Source organism: Trichophyton benhamiae, assembly GCF_000151125.1.
Source record: "Trichophyton benhamiae CBS 112371 chromosome Unknown contig00074.8, whole genome shotgun sequence".
Taxonomy (NCBI): domain Eukaryota; kingdom Fungi; phylum Ascomycota; class Eurotiomycetes; order Onygenales; family Arthrodermataceae; genus Trichophyton; species Trichophyton benhamiae.
Window position 1 is genome coordinate 388,911 of NW_003315102.1, and position 21,583 is coordinate 410,493.

Genomic DNA, 21,583 nt, shown 5'->3' on the forward strand with positions numbered 1-21,583 from the left:
CATGTGCTTGCCACAACGGAGTGCTGCTTGTTCCAGCCGACCCCGTTTTACTCGTGGAAGGGCGTCAAACGAAGCTCAGCGATTTGTGGGTGGTGGCATTCAACTTTCGTTCCTGGATTTAGAAACGATTTGCCGGCACCCTTGGCGCAGTTCTTCCCCACGTTCAATGCCGTCACTTGCACATGATAAATAGTGCGCAAGTCGGAAGTTTCCAGCTATTCCGAGGTTTACCGTCTCCATCACATTTTACGGAGTAACTAACTAGTTAATTCAAACGACTCTTTTAAAAAGGTGTTTCTTTAACAGCCGTGGGGTTCCTCTTCTCACCATCAGCATATTCTTCTTCTTCAGCTACTCATATCTGGATCGCAAGACTGCTCTCTCGACATTTATCTTCACCCCCCCGCACTTATATTTGCCCATTACATCACATTATCAAAATGGCCGCTCCAAAGGAAGCTAATGTTCACAACCTGAGTGGAAGGTGGACTATGGTAAGTCAAGGAGCCTCTGCAGAGCCCAAGGTCCTTTGGATGAACTGGACTTTATGGCCAGCTTAAACAAAAGAGACAGCATATGGGCCTGATATCTCTATTTTGTCGCCTCTGATTCAATATGCGGGGTCTAACAGGCGACTAGGATAGTTCGCTCTCCGACAGCACCGACCCAACCCTACAGCTTGTACGTTTTATGTTTCCCCCTAGACATTACATATGCGGCATTTATTTACAAGGCTATAGCAAGGAATCTCATGGTTCACCCGCAAGGCCATCGGCCTAGCCACTATCACCTTACACATCAAGGAGTACACTGAAGAGGATATTGTCCACATCGATATTGCGCAGACCCTGACTGGCGGAATCTCTGGCACCACCGAGAAGCGTGAGCTCGGCTGGAACGTCAGGGAGCACACCGATCATATTTTCGGCTCCGTCAAGGGCCAGACTCGCTTCGTTAGCTCTAAGAAAGATGGCTCCAAGACTGTTCCTGATCTTGAGATACAGACCAAGGTTGGAAAGGAGGAGGAAGACGCTGGTGTCGCCAAGTTTTTCAACGGAGACGTCCTAGCTGACGGATCTGCGTCTGACGGCTGGGTTGTTGATGAGAGTGAGGGCAGCGAGCCATTCTTGCAGAGCTGGGTTGAGAGTGTTGACAACGGCTGGACTGCCGAACAGGTAAGACACCTCCTTCAGTATATTCATTTCTTCACAGCTAACGTTTTATAAGGTCTGGGGTTTCGAAGTGATCAACGGCGCACGATACTACACTCGCCGTATCGTCGTTGCCAAGAACGGTGTCTGCAGCAAAGTCAGACTTGTCTATGGTTATCTCGGCCAAGAGGAGTAATTTATGGCCGATTATATGTGTCGAAAGCCTTTGCATTTCAGAGCCCATCTCTCTGCGCAGCCTGTAGAGTTTCTGCATACCCGCTCATAGACTAGATGCGACTTGGCTATCTACCTGTCCATTTATCCATGATATCACTATCTTTTGCTTTCAGCCCTTGGAATGGTTGGATTCTGAGTAGGAATTGTCTACGGATAATTCTCTTTTTGAATAGTTAGTTTGGAATGTAATTCATGCCAATACCAAGTTTATATCCCCTAAATTTATGCCATACTCAAATATGTACTCAGCTTTTGGATTCTCTGGTTACAAGTAGGAGATTATCTCTTTAGTATTATTTCTGGCTATCTCACTCTATACTTGCCAGGCTATCACAAGGCATGAGAAGGCATGAGAAGGACGGAGAACGCACGGCGAAGGATGCGCCAAGACGGGCATGCGACCTCAATAGTTAACTGTTGCCAACCTCAGCTGAAGTTTTTAGCAGTCAACTACGGAGTACAACCAGGCTATATCAACGACGTTCTTCATGAGAACAGGCCAGTGTAAATTATGGGGTCCAAGTCACCAGAAGGTCATCGTCAGGGGCCAAATGGTAAACCAAAATAAACCTCTGCTGCCGTGCTCGCGCTGTTACTAACGTTGGAGTAGAACCGCCCACTCGCAGTATGGCTGCTATTATCAACCCTCCCAAACCAGCTGCCGCAAGTGGACTTATTCAAGGCGTGCTTGACGGAGATGATGACGATGAGGAAGGGGACAATGATGACCATCAAAAGATCGGAACTGACCTGAAGTCCGGTGGCCAGCCGAACAATGGTAAATGAACTAGACTGTTGTACCTATCTAAGACACTGCTAAATTTTTTTACCATAACTAGATGGCAAGAAGAGAAAAAGAAAGAATAACAAGAAGAAAAAGAAGAAGACGTCAAAGGGGCAACAGACAACTCCCCCACGAGTACCGCTACCCAGCATCTTTCATGATCAGCGATACCCAGAGGGCGAGATTGTCGAATATACCGCTTGCAATGACAATCTTCAACGCACAACTGCAGAAGAACTTCGTCATCGGGCTGCTATCAAAAACATGAATGACGAGTTTCTGACTGACTATCGCCAAGCTGCCGAAGTTCATCGTCAGGTCCGTCAGTATGTACAGTCAATCACGAAGCCTGGTGTTTCAATGAGCGAGCTTGCATATGAGATTGAGACTGGTGTTCGCGCACTTACTGGTCACGAAGGAATTGAAACGGGCGATGCTCTAAAAGCTGGCCTAGCATTCCCGACCGGGCTCTGCCTCAATAATGTGGCTGCTCACTGGACCCCTAATCCTGGGGCCAAAGAGGTTATCCTCCAGCATGATGATGTCTTGAAAATAGACTTTGGAGTTCACATCAATGGAAGAATTGTAGACAGTGCCTTTACTATGGCTTCTAACCCTGTTTACGATAATCTACTTACAGCCGTGAAAGCAGCCACCAATACCGGACTCAAGGTATCTTCTATAGGGCCTATTTATACTCTTCTGTGACCTGTATAGTACTAACCATAATGTAGGAAGCTGGTATTGACGCTCGAATTGATCATATTAGTGGAGAGATCCAAGAAGTGATGGAAAGTTATGAAGTTGAAATCAATGGGAAGGTCATTCCTGTGAAGGCTCTTCGCAGTCTTACTGGTCATAACATTCTGCGCTACAAGATCCATGGCGAAAAGCAAGTCCCATTTGTCAAGTCAAAGACCACCCAACGCATGGAAGAAGGCGATGTCTTTGCTATTGAGACTTTTGGAAGTACTGGAATGGGCTATACCCGGGATGAAGTCGGGGTATATGGTTACGGGCTCAACGAACATGCTAGCACTGCTGCTCTTCATCATGCATCTGCCAAGTCACTGTTGAAGACCATTCGTGAGAATTTCGGAACGCTGGTATTTTCTAGGCGATATCTTGAGCATATGGGGGTGAAGAACTATCATCTTGGTATGAGGTCGCTCATTTCAAATGATATCGTAGAATGCTATGCACCGCTCGTTGATGTTCCAGGGTCATATGTCGCGCAGTTCGAACATGTAAGTGTACCTACTTACTCCTTACATGGTTGGAACGCTAACCCACTGTTTGAATAGACTGTTCTACTCAGGCCCAACTGCAAGGAGGTGATTTCTCGGGGAGACGACTACTAGGTGAAATCCTAATAAACGTAGGACGGGTTGTTTTCTCTTTGAATTTTGAAGGTTCCCCTTGTTTCAACAGACAAGAGATGAACAATTTGGTATCGCATTCAACATTCTTTACAAGATAGTTAATCGTGTCAAACAAACGCTCATTTTATCTCCAAACATTATCAAGGCACAAGCTACTACCAAACATATAATTTCTGGATCATATCGTGGTAACGTTGCGTATTCCAGCCACGAGGCTGAGAGCCGATTTGGTACGCTGGTCGAGGATGTCTAAACTAGAAATGTGCGACAATCTATGACGAAAAGAAGAAGTTTATGTTATCCGCGAACATGTAAAAGGGCAGGGCTAGAACTGGGCGTATGTGTCTTTTCTTTCTCGTTTTCTTGTCTTTTTATACGAAAGGAAATCAATTAACTGTGGGTGGGCATGACAACGCTTGCCTTGTTGCTGATTGCGTCCTCGCTTCTCCACAAGCTGGTGACGGTCTTCTGCTGGGTATAGAACTGGAGACCAGGCTTGCCGTAGAACGTGTTTGCTCCGCCACCAGCGATACTCTTCTTGTTTCCAGTGAAGCTGAACATTGGGAGTGGGACAGGGATGGGGCTATAGTAGGAATATTAGTTGGGTACTTAATGTGATTGGCAATTTTGTTGAACGGGAAAACACTTACACGTTGATACCAAGCTGGCCAGCCTCGATCTGGCGCTGGAACTTGGTGGCAGTTGGGCCGGAGCGGGTGAAAACGGCAGCACCGTTGCCGTACTCGTTAGCGTTAATAAGTTCGATAGCCTCGTCGAGGGTATCAACTTCGAGACAGACAAGGACCGGGCCGAAGATCTCCTCCTTGTAGCAGGTCATGTGTGGCTTGACGCCAGTGATGATGGTTGGGCCAACCCAGTTACCGTTGGGGTACTTCTCGGGCTTGTAGCCACGGCCATCGAGGAGGATGGTAGCGCCCTCCTTCTCAGCGGTCGCAATGATATCCTCGATTCTCTTCTTGCTCTCGGGGCTGATGACGGGACCAAGATCAGCTCCCTCCTCGAATCCACCGTCGACCTTGAGGGCGCGAGCACGCTCAGCGATCTCAGGAAGCCATTCCTTGGTCTCACCGATCATGACCAAGGTGCTAAGGGCCATGCATCTCTGGCCAGCAGCACCGAAAGCAGCACCTGCAATGGCGTTCAGGGCATGATTCTTGTTGGCATCGGGAAGGACGGCACAGTGGTTCTTAGCACCGAGGTTGGCTTGAACACGCTTGCCGTTGGCAGAGCCACGGGTGAAGATGTATTCACCAGCGCGGTTGCTTCCAACAAAGCTGATAGCCTTAATTTCAGGAGCATCAAGGATGAAGTCGACAGTCTTGGCAGATCCGTGGATGATGTTGATGACACCCTTGGGGAAGCCTGCTTCCCTGGCAAGCTCGGCAAGGATCATAGCCGCACCGGGGTCACGCTCAGATGGCTTCATAACAAGAGTGTTACCAGTCATGGTAGCAATTGGGATACACCATAGCGGAATCATAGCAGGAAAGTCTATCTGGCGTTAGCAACTATACTATTGAACAGACCCATAGTGAGAGAGGCAAGCATATGTATGGGGACACCTACTGAATGGGCAAATGGCGGAGACGACTCCCAATGGCTCTCTGTAGCTTCTAGTCTCCATATCCTTGGCAACCTCGAGCACCTCACCGGTCATCTGGGTGGTGATACCGCATGCGGTCTCGGCTACCTGCAGACCACGGAGAACATCTCCCTTAGCATCGGCAAAGGTCTTACCCTGCTCAAGGGTGATGCTGGCAGCAAGACGGTCCCAATTGGCACGAATCAAGTTGACGAACTTGAACATGATCTGCTGCCTGGCCATGATGCTGGTGGCCTTCCAAGCCGGGAACGCAGCCTGGGCACTGGCAACGGCAGCTTTCATCTCTTCCTCAGTACTCTGGGGAACACGAGTAACCAGGTTGTTGGTAGCAGGATCGAACAGGTCAATCCATGTCTCTGCGCGAGAAGCAGTGAATTCATTGTCGATGAAGTTGGTGGTGTCGATGGGGGAGGCAATGCGTTCGTGGGATTGGGGGAACGAGGTAGCTGTCGATGCTGCGGAGGTGGTTGAGGCAGTTGCAGCGGCAGCGGGCTTGAGCTGCTGAGCCGTGGCGTGCAGTCTGCGGATAGCTGTAGCTGAGCTATTCCTGGACGAGGCCATCATGGATGTGCTGCTGGTGGTGCTGCCGGTACGGGCTGCTGTGGTGAGGGAGCGGGCAAGGGAGCTGCGGGGAGAAGCAGCAGCCAGGGAGCGCTGGAGCGCAGTCAAACGGGTGGCAGCTCTGGAGGCCATGATTGCAGGCTATGTTTCTATCTCTGTCGTCGTCGTCGTCGTCGTCGTCTCGGAGCTGGAGCTGAGCAGGGAGAGAGGGGAGGCGTTGACTGGGATGAGACGAAGATGCAGCAGTTGGAAGTCGGAGTCGTTAGTTGCGGCGCCAGCAACTTAGGCTTTCTGGAGTTGCCGCCGGCGCTAGCAAGTTCCTCGGGTAAGCGGTTTGTGCCGGCTTTATTGGACCAATCAGCAACGCCGCTACAGGACCGGACGAGGATTATATAAGCTTATGTAAAAGAAGCCCATATCTGGTATTTGCTATGGAGATAATAGAGAAATAGAGATATAGAGATATAGAGATAGGTATAATACTTTACAGAGCATCAACTCGCGGCCTGGTGCATAGAAGGATTATGTTTCTAGATGACGCGAAACGGAAGCCCGTCTATCCAGCCCTGCCCTTTCCACATCCTTTGGGATTTTAGCTGCAGCAGAAAAAGGGAGCCCGGATGCCCCCGATTTGTTCAATAAGAAATACTTTCTTCCACCTTTTCTCCATATGGCAAATGTAAAGGATGCAAAGACGCCAGCTGCAATAACGGTATAAAAGAGGTAAAGTATAAGAAAGACAAGGAAAGAAGAAAGGAAAAAGGCGTAAAAGGGAATTCGTTCTTTTTTCTCTTGCGCGTCATGTCACTGAGTCGCATCGCGGGTGAGCCGGCGGGCGTTGCTTGCTGTGCTGAGGTCAGTTGTATGCTAATATTTATGTTTATTTATTTGTCAGTGACTTCTTCTAGCCTGACTTTGCAGCGCGCTTCTTTGCCTCTCCCTGACCGCTGTCGGCGCCAGAGGCGGTGACGGCCTCCGTGGTCTTCTCCTTCTCGGTCTTCTCGGCCGTCTTTCCGGTGCTCTTGGCTGGTGGGGCAGGGGATGAGAGGCCGAACATGCCAATGATTATAAGAAGGGAAGCGAGAATGGCACCAATGGCGCCGCCGACCTCAGGAACAGCCTGGAGGGCGGCGATGGGGTCATCCTGAGCGAGAGAGATGAAACGGTCAATCTTAGCGCGGACATAACCAATTGGGTCTTGGGTGAATGAGATGTCGGTCTCATCGTCGATTTGAGGGCTAAGCTTGGGCTTGCTGGCTTCTTCCTCAGCCTCCTCGATGGGGCGCTTAATGTCGTAGGTTTCGGCCTTGAATTTTTCCGCATCTTCGATAGAGTGACCAATGTAGATGTTGTCGAAGAGGATGTCGTTTTGCATGGTCCAGATCTCAAAGCCGATCTACAACATGGTTAATTTTGTGAACAATATTGGGGGAAACGGCTAAACAAGTTATAACTTACAGCGCCCATGGGCTCGAAGTTGGAAGGAGTCTTGTCCTCGAAGTAGTTGGGGTTGGGGATCTTTCTTGGAGCCCAGACTCCCTTGTAGGCAGGGTTATCAATCAGAGGAGCAGACCACTTGCCCTTATAAGCTGGGTTTCGGATCATTGGGGGCTCCCACTTGCCGCATCCAGAGCCCTCCTCACACTTGGGGTTGGGGACGGTTGGGGCGATCCAGTCACCGTCTTCTTCGTCGTCCCAGTCCTCTGGTTTGACAGCCTCAGGGTCGGGAATGGTAGTTGGCTCGTCATCCAACCAGTCAGCTGGCTTGGTGGCCTCGGTGTCGACAATCTCGAAGGGAGCATCTTCATCCCAATCCTCGGGCTTCTTAGCTTCTGGGTCAGGGATCTTCTCTTCGTCAACCCAGTCGGCAGGCTTGGTGTCCTTCTCGTCATCAATTTCCTTTGGAGGGTTAACTGGAGGAGTAAAGTCCTCAAGAAGGGTGCCGTTCTTGAGGGGTTCTCCGTCAATGCGGATTTGGAAGGTCTGATCTGGGTTGACGATGAGAGTATACAAGCTGGTGAGCTTGGTAACCTTAATCGCTGGAGGGGCCTTGAGGTGCTTCTCCTCATATTCGCCGGTCTTGGGGTTCTTGTGCTTGAAGATGAAATGAACCTGGAAATTGAATTAGGTACCATGTTTCAGGAGGTATGGTTCAATGGTAATAAATACCTTGTTGGTAGCTCCACATCGGTCGGGACCAAACATAATGACGTAGGGGGAGGCATTGGAGAATTCCTCAGAATGAAGCTTCTTGTTCTCTTGTAGGAGCTTCATGTATGCGCCACCACAGCTCAATGAGTCTAGGATATGTCAGTTCCAAGCTCAACTAAGATAGTTTCATGTGCAAATTACATACTCTGCAGCTTAACCTCGTACTGGACAACGAGAGTCTTGCCCTTGTTGTCAATCTTCTTAGGGAACTTGGCAGATATAGCATGATGGGCAGCTGGGTTCTTGACAACAAGACCCTTATCGCCTTCGATACCCTTGAAGACGGTTGGCTCCTCCACCGACCATTCACCAACGTAGGCCCATTCTTCATCGGATTTCGCATCCTCCTTCTTGGCATGGGAGACGGACCATCGGGAATCCCACTTGTCGGTGAATTGTTCGACGAACGGAGCTTTGATAGTGGTAGGCTACACATTAAGTTAGAATGCTTGTACAGTAACAAAAGTGTGTTTCGAAGAGTGAAAACGTACAACAAAGGTAGGCCTCTCAATGGAAGAAGCCTCCTTCTTTTCTGCCACTGGCTCCTCGTCAGCGCCGTGGGCAGAGCCCACAAGCACTATTGACGAGAGGAGCAAGGACGCGAGCTGGGCGTTGAGACGCATTGCGATCGGGTCCTTAGAGCTATGTTCTCAGTAAACAAAACAAGACAACTCCGTCAACTTGTATTAAGAGCGTCAAGAGGATGGAAACAGGCTGGCAACAGCAGCAGGTCAACGAGCAAAGAGAGAGAGAGACGGACAAGAGAAGAAGAAGAGAAGAAAGGACACGAAGGTCGAAACGAGGTTGACCTGGGGAGGTTATATAAAGTCAAACCGTGCCGCTTGAAAGGTGGCCTCTTTCACTTTTGCCGACAGAACGGCTTACTGCCACGCATCTTGGTGTGATTTATAGCGGTGCGTGGGCGTAGACCAGGTATCTTGTGCGTGCGCATAGCGGGCCGTTACCGCGCGGTCCTATATTTACCCGCATATTACTAATATATTAGTCATCAGATTCATCCCACCTGAAACTCACTTTTTGTCCCGCTTGAAGGCCGCAGAAGAGGAGGAAGACGGTGAAGACGACGGAGTAGGAAGATCACAGGACACTGTGGAGGAAGATTATCACTCAATTGGACGCAGAGAAGCTGTTTCCCCGTGGCTACACTTGAGATTCTGAAGATACCCAGCGAAAATGGCCGATAACAAGCCAGAGCAGTCCCTCAAGGGGGAAAACAATGACCATCTCGTTCAGTCGGACGACCCTCAGCATCCGGCAAACTTGATCCCAGAGATGTGCAAGAACTTCTACAGCCTAGGATGGGTTACTGGTACCGGTGGTGGAGTATGCGGCTCACTGAAACAGACTGCCCATCAAGCTGTTTTCTAGCTAACCCTGAGTACTAGACCTCCATCCGTCGTGGTGAACACATCTTCATTGCTCCCTCTGGCGTACAAAAGGAGCTCATCAAACCCAATGAGATCTTCGTCCTTTCCTACCCGACTCCCAAGTACCCTCCGTCGGCCCGTAAATATATCCGCAAACCTTCTGCTTTGAACCCATCTGCCTGTACACCTCTCTTCCTCGCCGCCTTTGATCGCGGCGCCGGCTGCTGCATTCACACTCATTCGCAATGGGCTGTGCTAGTCACCTTGCTTGTTGAACGAGAAAAGGGCAAGTCCGGCTGTTTTGAGATTAGCAACATCGAGCAGATCAAGGGAATCCCCAGAGGTAAAGGTAAAGGCATGCTGGGTTTCTTTGACACACTTAAGATTCCGATTATCGAGAATACCGCATTTGAAGAGGACTTGACCGAGAGTTTGGAGAAGGCTATGGAGGAATATCCCGATACCTACGCCGTTCTAGTTCGGAGGCATGGAATGTAAGTGGCATCACCCTATAGCTCGTGACAATCCAGGTCAAACTAAGTTGAATTCCATAGATACGTCTGGGGCGATACTCCTGCCAAGGCAAAGACTCAGTGCGAGAGTCTAGATTATCTCTTCCAACTGGCTGTTCAGATGCATTCTCTCGGCCTGCCGTGGGTCGTTAATGAATCAGCGTAGGTAGTAAAATAGACGGTTGACGTGAGTTGCTAGACATGAACATAGTCTGATAGTTTATCCAGTACATATTTCTAATGAGCCAGTACTTAATTTCTTGCAATAAACAGTTGGGCGTTGATAGTTAAAAAAGGACCGTAATTTATATCCATGTGGTAACGATATTACCTGTAATTTTACCAAACTTACACCACTTTCGTCATGGTTAGGCAAACAGCTTTCTTACTTCCAGAGAGCTTTCCAGCCAGCGCAGAAACATCTCGGACTCCCTCCTTGCTTGTTATCACAGCCAGACAACTCCCCCCTTCGCCAGTACTAAGAAGCAGTCCTCAGACTAGCCTGCTGGCCATGGATTTGGAGGGCAGTGACTCTCCATGGGGCGGTATATTCGAACACCATTCCAAAACCTCCACTTGCCGACGTTGCAATGACATGGGCTGACAGTTTTGACTGACAGATGTTCCCTCCCACTCCAAGGCCAACGATGGAAAAGAGCCAGGTACGGCCTTGTTTTATCGCATCCGGACAGATGTCAACCTGAATTGATCTGCGTTTGCTGACTATACCTAGCTAAAGAGACCCAGCCAGCCGCCGAGCAGTCGTCGACATCACTCTCAGTTCCTCAGTCACCACCGGCCGCGCGAGGTCCCCGAGCACCCCGTAAGGTCAGCGCGCAGGTAGTCAAGCTAGAACCTGCAGGAGATGCTCTTGATCCTCTCGGGCCTTTGGGCGAGACATCCTCGTTCTCAGCTGCAGATGCTCAGATACAGGACCAGCGACCTGCGCCCCCGCGCAAGGAGTCGTTTACATCTCGGAGTGCTCGGCCTACCTCATCAGCATCGCAAACATCTAGCGCAGCAGGCGTGACAACGCTGATGGAATCTGTTGATCTTGATGAAGATGGTCCTTCTGCGCGGGCAAAGGGGCCTCCGCCTGTCCAGCCGGCACCCGCTTCGTCAACCGCAGATAAACGACAAAATCAAAGTATCAGCGTTGAACAGGCTGCGAAGCCATCGTTCTACATTACCGTTGGAGATCCACATAAAGTCGGAGATATCACCAGCAGTCATATAGTCTACCAAGTTAGGACGAAGGTGAGGATACGTCTCTGTCTTTATTACGCTCATCCATCGTGCAGCTAACTGACAGTTCTACGTAGACAACTTCAAAGGCATATATACGACCTGAATTTACGGTCACCAGACGATACCGAGACTTTCTATGGCTGTACAACTCTTTACATTCCAACAACCCTGGAATCGTTGTGCCGCCTCCTCCGGAGAAGCAGGCAGTCGGGAGATTCGATACCAACTTCGTCGAGTCCAGACGAGCAGCATTGGAGCGTATGCTCAACAAAATTGCCGCCCATCCTACATTACAACATGATGGGGATCTCAAGATATTCCTGGAGAGCGAGTCATTTACCATGGATGTAAAGAATAAGGAAAACCGTGAACCTGATCTCGGACAGAGTAAGGGCATGTTCAGCTCTCTCGGAATATCCGTTGGAGGCGGTGGAAAGTTTATAGAACATGACGACGTATGTTTTCCCTCGATCTGTGTTTACCTATTTGCTTTAATACTTACTTTCTACTAGTGGTTCCATGATCGAAAAATCTACTTGGACGCTCTTGAGACTCAGCTAAGAGCTCTATTAAAGGCCATTGATACCGTCGTAGCCCAGCGTAAAAATCTTGCTGAAGCTGCCAGTGATTTTTCCACATCTCTTCACTCTCTTGCAAGCGTTGAACTCTCTCCTGCTCTCTCCGGCCCTCTTGATGGCCTTGCCGAAGTTCAGCTTCGGATTCGTGAACTCTACGAGCGTCAGGCGCAACAGGACGTCCTGACACTTGGTATCACTATGGACGAATACATCCGACTCATTGGAAGTGTTAAGACCGCATTTACCCAACGTCAGAAATCGTACCACTCATGGCATGCAGCCGAGTCCGACTTTCAGAAGAAGAAGAACACGCGTGATAAACTGCTTAGGCAGGGCAAGTCGCAGCAAGATCGGTTGAATCAAGCTCATGCGGAGGTCGCGGATGCGGAGAAGAGAGTTCATCAGTCCAGATTACTGTTCGAAGATTTGGGGAGAGTAATGCGGAATGAGCTGGAAAGATTTGAAAGGGAAAAGGTCGAAGATTTTAAGTCTGGAGTGGAAACATTTTTGGAGAGCGCCGTTGAAGCTCAGAAGGAGGTTCGTATATTCATCACCATTTACATTTACCTTCATCCTTTTTCAGACATTACGCTAACTTGGTCGTTTAGCTCATCGAACTATGGGAAACATTCCTCCTCCAGCTTGATGCCGATGAAGATCCAGCTGCTGCTCATAGTTCTGTTGCTGCTCCCCCTTCTGAAGGCAATGGGCCAAGCCACCAGCCCTCAGAAAGCAACAGTACATCTAGAGACCAAGACGAGGCCTAAAATATACTGGACCACTAGCATATCTTTCTCAAAATCTGAATTAGGGTGCTGATCTCGACATTATACCACTTTCCTATATATTTTTTTTATAAGAAAAGATGCCTATCTCTGCACAGATCCTTTAATATCGTATCATCTTTCCTTTTGATGACGAACCCTACCTTGTTTTAACCAGCTCCGGAGATGAATTATGCCTTATGCTACCGCTTGCTTCCTTCTTTTCCCTTTTGGCTCGTACAGGAGGAGTTTCTTGCGGATATTTATTGTTGTCTGAGTATCAAGTGATGGGAAGTCGGGTTAAATAGCAGTGAATTCTATAGTTCAAGTCCCCGAGTATCAGTGCACCTCGATAGCAATTGAAGCAACCACGAACCAGTTGGCTCAAGAACATCGTATAGTTGTTCTCTCCCAAAGTGTATAATATAATAATATAGTACAATATTGTTCTCGCCCTGCTTTATGCCATACCAGCAATAGGAGGTAAAATACAAAAAAGCATATAAACATCTCGCCAATCTAACACCGCCTCATCGTATCCCATTTACTTCTTCTTTGATCCAGAAGAAGGGTTTTCTTGCCCAAATGAACTAATCAAGTCCAACAAACTATCCTCATCCTCTTCTTCAAACTCAGATTCCACAATCTTCTCCTTCTCAGGTGTCTTAGCCGTCTGTTGAGGCGTAGACGCAGTCCCAACTTCGGCACCTGCAAGATCTTCGGCGGCGGCTGCATCCTCTGCAGAGATTTTCGTAGTAGAATCCCATCCTCGTCCATACCTGCTTCTAAAAGCAGCTAATCGACCTGCCTCGTCGTCTTCAAGATTTAGCAGTTTTTCACTGCTGGGGTTCCATAGCAGGGCATTGCGGGAGTCGCGTGTAGATCGGTAGACGGCTTGAGGAGATGTGGTACGGTGGGTAAATGTGCTTCCGTCAGAGAGTGCGATGAGTTGTGTGAATGTATAAGGTCTCTTAGGACGGCGGAGGAGTGTTGCGTTTCTGCATTGAGTGCAAATGAATGTGGTTGACGATGAGGCGGCTTTTGAACCCGCTCGGAGAACGGGGGCGTGAAAAGACATGGCTTTGCTCGTTAATAAGGATTGTTCGTAAATATTGAGGGGCTGAGCCCTGCCAATTGCGCGGGTTATGGCTTTTTGGTGGTGGGTTTGCGAGATTTGAAGATTGTTGAAGATTCGATCGCGAAGATTGAAGCTGTTCACGATAAATTTTGATTACGTCAGCAAGTTTTTTTTTTTTTTTTTTTCTCCCTTGTGTTCAGTAACTAGTTAACCAAAAGCTTTGCCAGTTTTTTATTTCTTCAGGAACCAGGAAAATGAGCATTTTAATACCCGGAGGAGCATGAGGGAGGGTAGCTGGACGATTTGAATGATGCAATCGGATACCGGGAGACGAATTTCACAGCTAGTCAATTGGGAAGATGCTCCCCTTCTCTCGGCCATGGGGCCAGGGACTCTCGATACTTCAAGCTACCTATAACACCACCATAAGAGCGAGCGCAATCCCACCGTTCCATGCCATCTCTCGCAGATACTACGGGGGCATAGTACGAGCAATTGTGTCAAAACATGTTGAGAGCATTTCCGATACCCTCAGCCCAGTCCTACCACCCAACCTACGAAAGCGAGCCGATCACGTAAAGTCCGAGAGCACCTACAGAGCAAACAGCTCACATATACCGAATACCAACAAGACAAAGCCAATTGAGCTAGAGGACGATGTCTCAACTACAGAAAGTGGGAGGGGACTTGATGCTGAAATGGATATCCAGACTGAAGTCCGGCGGTTGATGAGACTAGTACCTCATCCCGTTGCGATAGTTACTTCGACTGACCCTAATTCTCCGTCCACTGCTGCGTTTAGGGGCATGACGGTGTCTTCATTCAATACAGTAACATTGAGCCCAAAGCCAGTGATATCGTTTAACGTCAAATTACCATCAGAGACGTACAACGCCATCCGTTTCTCGTCCCGGTTCCTCGTCCATCTACTCTCTCCTACGGAGGCTATGGCAAGGTTGGCTCTGGAGTTCTCAAAAGGATATGAAAACGTAGCTAGAAATAAGGATGAGCAGCAAGCTTCCTTTTTTCGATTCACTTCTCCCAGGGATGTTGAAGCGTCACCTTCTCTCCAGAGCGGTGAGCCGCCACGTTTGGTGATAAATGGAGCGAAAGCAGGAGAAGATGGTCATTTCCCATTTATATTCGAGTGCAAGTGCTTACCACAGACCACGCGGATTGGAGACCATGTGGTCATATTCGGAACGGTTGTGAATGTCCTTTCGGATCAGGCTGTGAATTTAAACACTGCCCATTCAGCGAGAGAACTGTGCCTTTCATATGCTGACACCAGATTCTGGGAGATGGGTGATGTCATCTTGCCTTCCTCCCCGTCTAAGTAAGGAAGGGAATTGAAGTATCTTTTCTGTATATTAGCGTTCATATTATTACTTACTTATATGGTGGTCTGGGTTGGCGTTCAGAGCACGCGTTGGGTTGGTTATATGGAATAAGGTCCCCCTAGTGCATTCATGCCATGTGGATATTTTTCAACCCTTTTTAACATTCTCTCCTGATGAGAACTACCCGTGAAAAGCGAGAAAATAAAAAAAGGAGAACCAGTAAGGTCAGGGGGTGTTCAGTGCTCGGCATGATACTGGCATCATCCCTGAAGAATCAGCCGTTGGGAGCAACTTGGATAGTGCCTGCTAATTAAACCGGTGCTACCTCGCCTTCGGCTTGCCACCAGCTCATTACGCTTTAAGACGGGATAACATTGACGGCTTCTCTGAATAAAGTGCCGAACATACTTTCATTGAAGAGAATAGCCGCCCCAGATCAATAATGAGATCAACCAACCAACAGATTCAACACGAAGGAAACTAAAAGGAGCATGGTGCAGAAGCCATAAAAGGCAGTTAGTATCTTGCATGGATTGTTTCCAAGTTTCTCCGTGACTAGTGGGTTCGCAAAAGGATGGGCGGAGGGATGGAGCCCAACCCCGGGATAACACCAGGTCCATGCATGCAGTGCTACATCAGTACGTAAGGGTGTCTGTCCATCGGTTTGCCTTCCCAACAACGCCGCTGGTACGTCAGCAGTTGATCGCCAAAGACGAGAAGCAGACATGTAAGTATGTGAGCAGGAGAAATAATGTGAGCAGTCCCGAACTCTGCATCCGAGAGGTGGTATAATTTGTGGGGAGAGCACATGCAGGAGAAAAATATACGCTTCATCTCGAATCGGAGACCGTTACTTTAGGATGCATGAGTGAAAGTGGCGTGTATGCTGTCATCCTGTACAGCGTATGTGCTGTCTTTGCTGGCTCCGATGACTCCTAGCTCTTGATAGTCGATTCTTGAACTACTTCTTCTAGTGTCACTCTGTGTGACTTCTTTGATATTTCGACTTTCTTGTCGTCGTCACTTTTCTCTTCCCTGTCACTCGAAGTATCTGCAGCTGAGATAAGCAGATCGATGCTTCCACGTGACGCCGATCTGCCCGGGCTCGGGCCAAGGAGCCTAAGCTTTCTAGTTTTTTTCCCCTAGGGCCGCGCGGGGAGGTAGAGAAGGAGAAGAAGAGCAGGAGAGGACGGACGAGGAGAGATTGAGGGGAGAGCGTAGAGTAGAGAGCAGGCAGACGAGCAGGAAAGGGGTCAGGACGCTCTGTAGAACATGAACAGGGGAGAGCAAGGGGGGCTGCGAAGGAGTGAGGAGCAGGAGTCAAGTAGCAGAAGAGCCTCCCGGCGCATCCGTCTTTGCCTAGCCAAAAAAGCTGAAGGAAGAAGCGGGAAGTGTGTCATCCTCCTACTTCTGACACTGCAGCAAAAAGGAGTCAGCTCCGCCAGAGGGACAACGGGCCAGGGTGAAAGTAACTGCCCCCCCCAATTTGGCCCCTTGGACAGAGCAACGGCGCTCTCCTCCCGCCGCCGCTGTTCATCTCGCCTCACTCGCCTTGTTTTTATTTCTTATTTATCGCACGTCGTTTTGATGTCGATAAAATAAGGTCTGCGGCTGTGCTGACTCAGCAAACAAACACGCGCTATTGGTGCTTCTCCTTAGTCAGCGCTTACCTTTTTTTCACCGCAAGCGCGCCGCCGAGAAAGTCTGAAGGGAAAAAAAGCATCTTGTGAAATCCGAAACGAGCGCTGGGCCAGCCTTTCTCACTCACTTGCTCACTCACTCACTGCTTTTTTCCGGCCTCACTTTTGCCTGCCTCTGACTCCTCTCCTCTGCTCCTCTCCGCTCGTTCTTCTCCCTCCTTTCCCGCTAAAGGATGGCCGCCGCTCTTTAAGGCACGCCCATCTGCCAATTAACCCCCCCCCCGGTCCCCCTCTCGATCGTAACATCCAGACTCTGCCTCTTGGGCCGCAGGTGGCCTCGCAGCCCTTTTCACTCTGGCTAACACTCGCCAAGGTGGATTTGGGCTCATCGACAGCACCTAGCGCCCGCGGATAGGTAATCCATGGCTAGGAAGAACCACCACGGACAGCGCAGCGAGTCAGGCCGTGCCTTGCCAGGGAAGAAGCTCGCCAAACAAAAATCTAATGGCCATCTGAATGGCCTTCCTAACGGATTCCACCAGGCCTCTAGCAATACGCCTCCCACTCCATCTACGACTCCTCCCGCTACTGCTTCGAGAGCAGAAGTAGCAGCAGCTTCTATTCCTCCCTCCGTAACCGCTGCTTCGTCGTCTTCCCCCTACGCCTCCGCTAGGACTCTGCAGAACCTCGATGGCCAACTGGAAAATAGCTATGGTTCTTCGAATGGTGGTATGGGCGGTGTGACCAAGAAAGAAACAGGCGGGCGTGTAAGCGGAAGTGCTCAGGTTAATGGAAGCAACGGTCACGCCTTGGTTAGCAGTACTAGTGTTGGAGGAGATGCCGCCATGTCACCGAACGGCCACCATACCTACTCAGCTGCCACCTGTATCGTAGCTGGAGACCGGCTCAACGAACATTTCTCCCGTCGAGCGGACAGGATGGGTCCAACTGTGAAAAAGGCCCATTCCGCCCGTAAAGGCGTCAATCCGTTAGTCCTTGCTTCGACGATCCTCAAGGCCTGTCCCACGTCCGATACAATCGCCATTCTCATTCTCCTGCTACAGCTACCTCCCATCGTTTTGACCCTGGTCCAGTTTCTCTATGCTTCCATGACGTTCATGCTACCCGCTGGTGTCTCTACCGGGACTTTGACCTCGAATTTTGACATCTTCCAAGGACCTGCCGGAACTCCCTCGCTAAGTACAATGATTGCAATGGACGGGTTTTGTCTTCTTGTATGGGGCTTGTTTATGTGGAATTGGGCAAAGAACTTTGCTATTGATCTCGCTCATGTTCAGGTAGCCATTGCCTTGGGTGCCGGAAGCTCGGGAGGCACCGGAGGTGTCAACACCTTCTGTGTCTCCATGGTGCTTATCGTACACCTCTTACGAAGTGAAGGGATACAGACCTTCCTGCTTGGTCACTTGTTTTCAGCAAAGCTTCTTTCTCCTGAAACAGTTGCAAAGTACTCGTACCTGATACCCGCAGAGTTTCGGCGTCAAGATAGCTCTTCACCTCCTAGCTGGATAGGAAGCCTCCTTGCAGTACACATCTTGGCTCAAGCTGGAACTGCCATGGCTCGACGATCAATGGCCAAGAATCGGTCTTCTCCCCGCGCCAAAAGTAACGAAAGGTCAGCTACGGATACCTCTGCTGCTGGAACGCCGACATTACCTGATATCTCCTCTATTGAACCTTCAACCGCTCTATCGTCTAGCATTTCATCTGAACCTGCACAGCCAAGTTCTAGTTTGAAAGATACCAAGGAACGCGTCTCCACTGCTAAAAAACGACGTCGTCAAGCCAACGAGGCGAGAAGGATACAACCTTTTTGGGCTGCTTTGGCTAGCACAAAATTTACTGTCACTAGAGAATATGAACGATCCCGGAATGGTAACTGGTACTCTCCAAATGCCCCTACCTCGGAAGATGATTTGGATGGCGTGTCTCCTGACAACGCATTTATTTGGATTACTGGCGTTGATACCTCAACTATTGAATTTGCTGCGAATGACTTTAATATCAGTGAAGACGCCGTAGCTGAAGGCGCCGCTTATGGAGCTGCAGGGCCATTTTATGTTCTTGTCAACGGCGCACATTGGGCCCCCGTTTCGCTTTCCAAGGTGACTGATAGCTCTAAGGATTCTCCGATTGCTCACTGGAGAGGAGAGATCTCCGGATTAGCGCCAGACTGCACATATACCTGTAGCTTTGTGTGTGTTGATACAAACGAGGAAGTCTGTGTTGTGAGCGTCAAGACGCCGTCAGCACCCGTCACAGATCAAGGTGAGTCGCTTATTTCATACAACCTACACCCCTTTCAGCCTGCCCTGCTAAACAAAGAGCTGTAGTCATTACTCCTCCTGTCGCCGTATCCCCACAGCAGTCTCTACGGCCTTCGTCACCATCAACTACTATCAAGAACTCGATAGTCAATGCTGAAGCTAAATTAAACGAACGCCGCTCCCGTCTCAAACGCTCAAGGAACAACCACAAGCTTCATCTGTCCAAAGTCAAACGTGAGCTAGATGGCTTGACCCACAGGTTATTGAGTGGTGGAGACGAAAGCCGCCAAAGGCAACGCTCCCTTCAGCTCGAACGAACCATTCGACAAACTGAAGATGCAACCGCCGGGATTGAAGCTCAGCTTGAGAAACTCGAAGATTTATCCGGTGCTGGTACCGAGCTGGAGGAATGGAATGCCCGAAAGGCTGTTATCGAAGCGGAGACATCAAAGCTGAAGGCACTCAGACAGGAGGTTGAGGCCGCTAAATCCAACATGGCGAAAGCCGTTACATCCTCTGAAGCAGAGCTCGCGTCTGCGGTACAAAAGAGAGAACGTCTTCAGAGCCGTCTTAACCGTCTAACTGCCCAACACGAACGCATCGTTTCCTCTACCAATGCTCAGGACCTAGCTGAACGTGAACAACAAGCTCAGATGCAAATGGCCCAGTCAGCCATTTACAACAGCTACTTGCCAGGAGCTTTTGTCCCTAAGGTATGCTTCCAGACCTTCTCATCTTGAATGGATATAAGATGAGAGTATTAATGCTCCAACCAGGTTCCAGCGAGGTTTCGTCTGATTCCTGCATGCGGTGGTGACCCTAACCTCTTCATTGACGTTGAAATTGCAAGCGAACCGGCGGGCAATATCCAAAACATATTCAGATCCGATCTGTATAGGTTGAATTATAACCCGCTCACCTACGCCGGTATAGAGCAGAGTATACCCGTAGAGTTCGCAACCGAAACCAGCAACGGAGTCGAAATTGAAGTCGAAGTTCGCGAAAGCCTTCGAATTCACATGCAAATACTTACTCCGAATGGCGTACCGATTACGCCATGGTATATCGAGCGAGCTGCAATCATCGAAGATGATCGGGCTATCATCACCGCAGGTGGAAGTATGGGGATGTATCGGTATGCGCCTAATGGGATGCGACAGTTCCTGCCATACGGGACGGGAGTTACATCCTCTCCAGCTTTGGCTTCTGCTCCTGTTCATATTCCTGCAGCTGCACTGTCTCATGCCCATCCTCATACTCCGGTTCACGGCCACGGTAACCAGGCTTCATACGTAGCTCCAAGACAGGGTGAGGTTATAGAGCAGTTACCAATTATATAATAAATAAGTTAATACTTTGGACCTGTGCATTGTAAGGAACACGTATCTTGCGCTCTCTAGATATCATATACGCATCAAATCAGAAATCGATCCGCCCATCAACATCAACCAAAAGGGGGTCTATTTATATACATCATGTAATATACTGGCTAGCTGCTGGCAGCAGAACCCATACTCTCGACAGCACCCTCCCTATCCCATGTACCAACCTCTAACTCCCTTACCCTCCTTTCAATATCCCTGACTTTCTCCCTATTGGCCTTCTTAGCAGCTTCTTGCGCCTCCCAAAGCTTCCGATACTGCACCAACATCCACGCAGGCAAGATGTTCAATTTCTTTGCAATCCTGTAATCGTATAACACTACATCTTCCTCACATCGAGCAGCAGGACGCTGCTTGGCTTCAGACATGATCAGCACGTCAAGATGGAGGTTGGAGAAGTGGCTTGGATTCGGATCATTCGGTGCCGGTGGTTCGTTTGATAGTTTGTGATACACGCTGATTTGGTCTGGGAACATCATGGGCTGAATGTTGTAGGTGTAGGTTAGTTGGTGGTTTTCTAACTTCGTTTGTACATTGGTAGATGTGTTAAATGGGTATACGCACGAATTTAAAGTCCACCTTGATGCTCTTTAATATGTAGCCTATGCTCGTGGAGCCCATGAGCTGCGACCATTCCTTACTGTTTTCGGGGTCGTGGTGGAGGGCTATGTTGCGGGACCAATTTACACGGCCTGTCTCTGCATAGCGGACATACATGACGTTATTCACATGGCCTATTTCGTACGTTAGTTTTCTCCCTTTATGGGGATGATAGTGAACGAGTTAGTATACGATGCATACCCTATTTCCGGAAAAGCGAATATAGCAGCACACTGATTAGAAGATCATTCATAATACAAATTAAGAGCAGATGATCTATAGCTGCTGGAATGCGGCTATATCATATAATCAAGGGAAAGCAGGTATCTTACCATGGAATCCTAGAAAGGTAATAGTAAATCAGTACAAACCATCCATACTCAACCGATGGTTATGTGAAAAGGAGAAGGGGGGGACAAAGAAAATAGAAAATAATGTAGTGGAACTCACCATCTCGCCCCAGACGACATTATGCCTGTGAAGACCACAGTACTTCTCACCGGTCAAGAATCCCTCGCTGCCCGCGACTAGCTCCCTCCAGTCTCGTGCTATCTCTTCCAGCACCCCTCCGGCAACCGGCACTAGATCCTGCTTCATGCCAAAAGCAATGCATTTCCCAATACGCCTTTTTATGTTTGAAAGCCATCGCGGATCAAGCTGGGTATTATTAGATTTGGATGCTGGCCTATGGGCTGTATGGGAATGAGAGGCTCGAGATAGAGCAGGGATAGAGCATCGGCCTGGGGAAGATAAGCTGGGTATGCTGCTGACCAATGGCGAGCTGGGAGCGCTGCGAGCGAGAAGCGACTTCCTCGCCA

General features: G+C 49.2%; 10 protein-coding genes across 10 annotated transcripts; 6 read left to right on the forward strand and 4 right to left on the reverse strand.

Moving 5' to 3' along the window:
- Positions 1–440: 440 nt before the first annotated feature.
- Positions 441–1,347, forward strand: ARB_00144 (uncharacterized protein; the record flags this gene model as incomplete). Its single annotated transcript, XM_003013647.1, has 4 exons — positions 441–494; positions 640–681; positions 741–1,175; positions 1,213–1,347. The coding sequence occupies 4 exons, from the start codon at positions 441–443 to the stop codon at positions 1,345–1,347; spliced, it is 666 nt and encodes a 221-aa protein (XP_003013693.1).
- Positions 1,348–2,015: 668 nt separating this feature from the next.
- On the forward strand, positions 2,016–3,807 carry ARB_00145 (uncharacterized protein; the record flags this gene model as incomplete). Its single annotated transcript, XM_003013648.1, has 4 exons — positions 2,016–2,166; positions 2,228–2,844; positions 2,907–3,419; positions 3,604–3,807. The coding sequence occupies 4 exons, from the start codon at positions 2,016–2,018 to the stop codon at positions 3,805–3,807; spliced, it is 1,485 nt and encodes a 494-aa protein (XP_003013694.1).
- A 137-nt stretch (positions 3,808–3,944) lies between these two features.
- ARB_00146 (uncharacterized protein) lies at positions 3,945–5,871 on the reverse strand (the record flags this gene model as incomplete). Its single annotated transcript, XM_003013649.1, has 3 exons — positions 3,945–4,137; positions 4,205–5,066; positions 5,142–5,871. 3 exons carry the CDS (start codon positions 5,869–5,871, stop codon positions 3,945–3,947), a joined length of 1,785 nt encoding a protein of 594 aa, XP_003013695.1.
- Positions 5,872–6,643: 772 nt separating this feature from the next.
- Positions 6,644–8,573, reverse strand: ARB_00147 (uncharacterized protein; the record flags this gene model as incomplete). The annotated part of the gene is made up of 5 exons (XM_003013650.1): positions 6,644–7,135; positions 7,198–7,851; positions 7,909–8,039; positions 8,096–8,378; positions 8,442–8,573. The coding sequence occupies 5 exons, from the start codon at positions 8,571–8,573 to the stop codon at positions 6,644–6,646; spliced, it is 1,692 nt and encodes a 563-aa protein (XP_003013696.1).
- A 571-nt stretch (positions 8,574–9,144) lies between these two features.
- ARB_00148 (uncharacterized protein) lies at positions 9,145–10,016 on the forward strand (the record flags this gene model as incomplete). Its single annotated transcript, XM_003013651.1, has 3 exons — positions 9,145–9,294; positions 9,357–9,832; positions 9,893–10,016. 3 exons carry the CDS (start codon positions 9,145–9,147, stop codon positions 10,014–10,016), a joined length of 750 nt encoding a protein of 249 aa, XP_003013697.1.
- A 198-nt stretch (positions 10,017–10,214) lies between these two features.
- ARB_00149 (uncharacterized protein) lies at positions 10,215–12,443 on the forward strand (the record flags this gene model as incomplete). The annotated part of the gene is made up of 5 exons (XM_003013652.1): positions 10,215–10,395; positions 10,584–11,107; positions 11,173–11,553; positions 11,611–12,213; positions 12,285–12,443. 5 exons carry the CDS (start codon positions 10,215–10,217, stop codon positions 12,441–12,443), a joined length of 1,848 nt encoding a protein of 615 aa, XP_003013698.1.
- A 541-nt stretch (positions 12,444–12,984) lies between these two features.
- Positions 12,985–13,518, reverse strand: ARB_00150 (uncharacterized protein; the record flags this gene model as incomplete). Its single annotated transcript, XM_003013653.1, has 1 exon — positions 12,985–13,518. One exon carries the CDS (start codon positions 13,516–13,518, stop codon positions 12,985–12,987), a length of 534 nt encoding a protein of 177 aa, XP_003013699.1.
- Positions 13,519–13,877: 359 nt separating this feature from the next.
- On the forward strand, positions 13,878–14,858 carry ARB_00151 (putative oxidoreductase; the record flags this gene model as incomplete). Its single annotated transcript, XM_003013654.1, has 1 exon — positions 13,878–14,858. The coding sequence occupies one exon, from the start codon at positions 13,878–13,880 to the stop codon at positions 14,856–14,858; it is 981 nt and encodes a 326-aa protein (XP_003013700.1).
- A 2,062-nt stretch (positions 14,859–16,920) lies between these two features.
- On the forward strand, positions 16,921–20,123 carry ARB_00152 (uncharacterized protein; the record flags this gene model as incomplete). Its single annotated transcript, XM_003013655.1, has 3 exons — positions 16,921–18,784; positions 18,850–19,496; positions 19,560–20,123. 3 exons carry the CDS (start codon positions 16,921–16,923, stop codon positions 20,121–20,123), a joined length of 3,075 nt encoding a protein of 1,024 aa, XP_003013701.1.
- A 149-nt stretch (positions 20,124–20,272) lies between these two features.
- ARB_00153 (uncharacterized protein) lies at positions 20,273–20,641 on the reverse strand (the record flags this gene model as incomplete). Its single annotated transcript, XM_003013656.1, has 1 exon — positions 20,273–20,641. One exon carries the CDS (start codon positions 20,639–20,641, stop codon positions 20,273–20,275), a length of 369 nt encoding a protein of 122 aa, XP_003013702.1.
- Positions 20,642–21,583: the final 942 nt, after the last annotated feature.